The sequence below is a fragment of the Macrotis lagotis genome, chromosome X, assembly GCF_037893015.1.
Source record: "Macrotis lagotis isolate mMagLag1 chromosome X, bilby.v1.9.chrom.fasta, whole genome shotgun sequence".
Classification (NCBI taxonomy): domain Eukaryota; kingdom Metazoa; phylum Chordata; class Mammalia; order Peramelemorphia; family Peramelidae; genus Macrotis; species Macrotis lagotis.
The window spans coordinates 500,771,840-500,777,250 of NC_133666.1; the positions used below are offsets into that span (position 1 = coordinate 500,771,840).

Consider the following 5,411-nt stretch of genomic DNA (forward strand, 5'->3'; position numbering starts at 1 on the left):
GATTTCTGAATAATGGCACAGAAGCCAGGGAAAGTGAATCTTCAAAAATGTGCTTGGGTTCTTGATAGCATGAGTTGTTCTGGTGTAGGGTTATAGAAAGTTGTAACACTTTGTGGACTGTAGCTCAGCATTGAAGAGATGGGAGAAGTTAATGGAAGTTCTCAGAATCTTGGGTAGAGTCTTCAGTAGAGGATTAATAATGTATATGGGAAAGGGGGAAGAAATAGAGGAAGAAGAAAGCTGGCCTAGGATTCAATCTGGATTCCAAATTCTGCTTCTGCAACTCTGGCCAAATCACTAAATCTCTAAGAGCTCTAATGAACTTCAAAAATTTTTAACAATCATTTTTTATAGGATTCATTATGTATTATTTCTTCCACTTTTGTTGTTATTCAGTCAATTCTGACTTTTCATGACCCCATTTGGAGTTCCTGGAAAAAATGCTGGAGAAGTTTGCCATTTCCTTCTCCAACTCATTTTATAGATGAGGAAACTGAGGCAAATAGGGTTAAGTGATTTTCCCAGTTTCCCACAACTAGTAAGTCTCTAAAGTCAGATTTGAACTCAGAAGAAACTTCCTGAATATTGGCCTGGCTCTCTCTCTCTCTCTCTCTCTCTCTCTCTCTCTCTCTCTCTCTGCCACCTAACTGTTCTTTAACATTCATTTTTTTAATTTTGAGTTTTAAATTTTCTCCCTCTCTTCTTCCTTTTTTATTCCCTAGGATAGCAATAAATTTGATATAGATTATATATGTGCATATTGCCTAAATATTTCCTATTAGTCATGTTATAAAAGAAGAAACTGAACAAAAGGAGAAAAACCTGGAAAAAAATAAAGTAAAAAAAAGTATGCTTCTATCTACATTCATCACTTCTTTTTCTGGATATAGATCTAATCAACTTTTTTAATTAGGAATTCTTAACCTTTACTTTTTTATGTCCTCAACTCCTTTGGTACTCTAGTGAAAGCTATAGACCACTTCTCAAAATAATGTTTTTTACTGCATAAAATAAAAGATATAGGAATTAAAAAACAATTATAATGAAATACTATTCATATTTTATATATATATATATATATATATATATAGCATTTTAAATTTTATAGACTCTAGGTTATTAAACTTAGTTCTAAGACTGTCTACTGTAGTTTCTCCTGTATCAGTAGAGGCAGTTGCTCTATCTGGAAGATGTCCAGAAGTTTCCTATACCATTGAAATCACTGGGAGAAGGGAAGGTTCTAAGATAGTATAGATGTGCAGCAGTGTAGCATACCAATGAGATCACAGCTATCTTGAAATATCAAAGAATATCAAATATCTTGGGAGTCATTTCATTTCATTTTTGTTCCCTCAAATATGATGGTGTCAATTAAATTGAAAGGATTTAAAAGGATTTAAAAGAAACCAGAATGAGGCTAACCAGAGTCAAATGGAAGAGTCAAGAATATCTGTTTGTAAGCCAAATAAACTTAGGAAGATGAAACCAGAAGAGTTTGGTTAATAAAGCTGACTCACCATCTCCCTTAGGTTCCAATCAAATCAACTAAAGAACTGGAACTCATAGTACAAAGGTACTATGTTTCCTTGATAGATAGGCACTGATATGCTTTGCCTGTCTTATTATCTCTATCAAGGTATTCTCAATGCCTAAACTAATTGAATATATTTCTCCCACTGTAGCTAAGAAAATAATAATTTAAGATAACTAAATTTTATATATATATATATATATATATATATATATATATATCATCTAGTATGTTCCAGATACTGTATTAAGCACTTTACAATTATTATCTTAATTGATCCTCACTACAACTATGGGAAGTAGGTGCTATTATTTTCCTCATATTACTTACAGGTTAAGGGCCCACATTGGGAAATTGTCTGGACTTGGGATCTCAGTGCTACTGATTTTGAGTCTACATGATGGTCTACAATTTATAGAAATGGAAGAAACCTTAAAAATCATCTAATCCAACCCCTTCAGTTTACAAAGGAAGGAAGGAAGGAAGGAAGGAAGGAAGGAAGGAAGGAAGGAAGGAAGGAAGGAAGGAAGGAAGGAAGGAAGGAAGGGAGAGAGGGAGAGAGGGAGGGAGAGGGGAATGGAGGAGGGAAGGGAGGGAGGAAAGGAAGAGAGGGGGAGGGAAGGAAAGGGAAAGGGAGATGAAGGAAGGGAAGGAGGAAGGAAATGAAGAAATGAAGAAAGGGGAGGAGGGGAGGGAGGGAGGGAGGAGGGAGAGAGGGAGAGAAGGAAAAAGGGAAAGAAGGGGGGAAAGGAGGAAAGGAAGGAGGGAAAGAAGGAAAAAGGAAGGAAGGAGAAAAAGGAGGAAGGGGAAGGGAGGGAAGGAGGAAGGGAAGGAATGAAGGAAGGAGGGAAAGGAGGAAAGATGAGAGAGAAGGAGGGAAGGAAGGAAAGGAGGAAAGAGGGAGGGAAGGAGACAGAGAGGGAGGGAGTAAAGGAGATGGGGAGAGGGGAGGAAGGAGGGAAGGAGGCAGGGAGAGAAGGGAGGAAGGGAGGAAAGAAGGAAGGAAGAGAGGGAGGGGGAGGAAGGGAAAAGGGAAGGAGAGAAGGAGAAAAGAAGGGAGGGAAGGAAGGATGGAAAGAAGGAAGAAGGGGGAGGAAGTAAGCAAGCATTTATTGAGCACCTGCTACCTTACAAATATCTCATTTAACCTAACAACAATCTGAGAGATAGATTCTATTAATATTTTCATCTTATTATCTCCATTATTATCTCCACTTGAGGAAACTACGGCTGACAAAGGTTAAGTGGTATACCTAGATAATTAGCTAAAAATTAACACACAGCTAATAAGTGTTTGAGGCCAAATTTGAACTGGAGTTTTTCTGACTCCAGGCACAGCTCCCTAACCACTACACATCTAGCTATCTCTGATAAAGTTGAGGACCTCAAAGGTTAAAAGATTTGCCCAAGTAAGCCCAACTAATAAGTGATATTGATTCAAACCCAAACCTTCTTACTCCAACCTATCTGTACTTCAATTTCTTTACCTGCAAAATAGGGGTACTGAACTAGATGTCCTCTATGCTCCTTTCATCTCTAAACCCCTTTACCTTCACTACATTACCCCTCTCTGGATTCAGGATCTATGAGGTTCTTAAGCTAACCTAGCCTTTCCTCATGTTGTTCGATATCGAAGAAGAACAAAATCACATCACTAAGTTTAAGATAAATTATAGTGAGTCTGCTTGTGGCTGAGCTCAGAAAGCTATACTCAATTCTAAAGTTCTCAAGACAGACCTTCAGGGTGTCCCAGTATCACATCTTCTGATACCCTTGTGAGTACTTGCCTTGTATGAGTTTTCCATAAAATTGCCTTTTTGGCAAGTCTATATCCGGCATTCTAACTTTGTGTTCAGTCCATTGTGGTTGCACTCTGTAGTAATGTTGGAATGCCAGGCAATTTAGCTCAAGAGAGGATCTCAGTGTTTGGTATCTTCTCCTGCCAGGTGATCCTCAGAATCTTTTTAAGACAATTTAAATGTAAGTGTTTCAGTTTCCTGACATGGTGCTCATAGACTGTCCAAGTTTCACAGGCATACAACAATGAGATCAGCACAATGACTCTGTAGTCATTCAGTTTGGTATTTAATCCAATACTTCTTTTCTCTCGCATTTTCTTTCAGAGCCTCCCAAATACTGAGCTAGCTTTGGCGATGCCTGTGTCAACCTCACTGGCAATGTGTACCTCCCTGGATAGGGGAGTGAACTTGTCCACAGTTGCTGACTGATGGAGCACCTGTGTATTCTTGGTGTTAATTGTTAGGCCAAAATTAGCACAAGTAGCAGAGAATCGATCTGTATTTTGTTGCAATTGAGTTTCAGAGGTTTCACTAAGTGCACAATCATCTGCAAACAGAAGATCATGCAACAATAACTCCCTCCATTTTGGTCTTGGTTTGTATTCTTCTCAAACTGAAGAATTTGCCATCAGTGTGGTATCTGACCTTGACCATCTTCATCCTTAGGGAAACATCATGCTAAAAAAGTTACAGGAGCAAGGAAAAACCTTATTTCACTTCATGGTTGACTGGGAAATCTAAAGAGCATCAACCACTATCCAGAACCTGGGCATGCACACCATCATGAAATTGATGTACACTACTGATGAACTTCTCCGGGTAAACAAATTTTAACATAATTTTTCATAAACCCTCATGACTGACGGTATCAAAGGCCTTGGTCATACCTACAAATGTTGTATACAGACCTCTGTTCTGGAGTTGTTGAAGGGTCTTTGAACCCAACTATTTCTATCATTATATCTTCCAAAGAATCTTGATTTGGGTATAAGAATGACAGACAACCATGGTGAGTCTTCTTGGGGTCTAGACACCATCCGGCTCGCATCTGCCCCATCCTTCAGCTCAGCTCTCGACTCTTCTTTCAGCCTGTCTCCTGGAGGCCTCTTGTTCACTCTGATGTTGAAACTAGCTGGAAACTGTGCTCCAAGAGCGAGTGACACAGTAACCATCAGAACCAGGAAGTTCATGACAAACAGACTGCTTCAGCAAAAACAGATGGTTATAGATGTCCTTCATCCTGGCAAGGCCACAGTATCTAAGATTGAAATTCAAGAAAAACTGGCCAAGATTTATAAGACAACTCCAGATGTCATTTTTGTCTTTGGATTCAGAACCCATTTTGGTGGTGGCAAAACAACAGGCTTTGGCATGATTTATGATACCCTTGACTATGCAAAGCAAAATGAACCAAAGCACAGACTTGCAAGTCATGGTCTGTGTGAGAAGAAAAAGACATCAAGAAAGCAGTGAAAGGAACATAAGAACAGAATGAAGAAAGTGAGGGGCACTGCAAAAGGCAAATGTTGGTGCTGGCAAAAAGAAGGACTAAAAGACACTGTGGATGTTTATCTGTGAAGATAATTTGGATTTTTCATCAGAGCGAAAATAAACTGTTAAAACTCTTTAAAAAAAAGAATGGCAGACAACTTAATATTGTTTGTTAAGTGATACTTTATTCCACCAAACTAAAACTTTTTTGTAATATAAAACAAAAACAATAAGCACAATGGGATCTTATATTCTCTATATCTTTCCATTAATTATATAATATAAGGTTTATTGTCCTATACGGAATATTGTTTGTGAAAGCCTGATTACTCTTCACTATTTCTTTCATTGAGAATGCCCTTGATTCATTTATAGATGACTCATAAAGATTTTATATAGATGGGAGATTAGGCAACTGATCAATATTTATTGATGCTCTTTCATTTGCCTTCTTTTGGCATTAATAAGATCCAAGATTTTTTTCCATGTCTTTGGTATCTTTCCCTTCTTCATAAACCTTGTATATAAGTCTCTCAACTCACAACTATATCACTCTCAAAATATATTATAAATATATAGAATATGTGTAT

General features: G+C 37.9%; 1 protein-coding gene across 1 annotated transcript; it reads left to right on the forward strand.

Moving 5' to 3' along the window:
* Positions 1–4,449: 4,449 nt before the first annotated feature.
* Positions 4,450–4,803, forward strand: LOC141501366 (small ribosomal subunit protein eS24-like). The gene has a single exon (XM_074205259.1). It carries the CDS (start codon positions 4,450–4,452, stop codon positions 4,801–4,803), a length of 354 nt encoding a protein of 117 aa, XP_074061360.1.
* Positions 4,804–5,411: the final 608 nt, after the last annotated feature.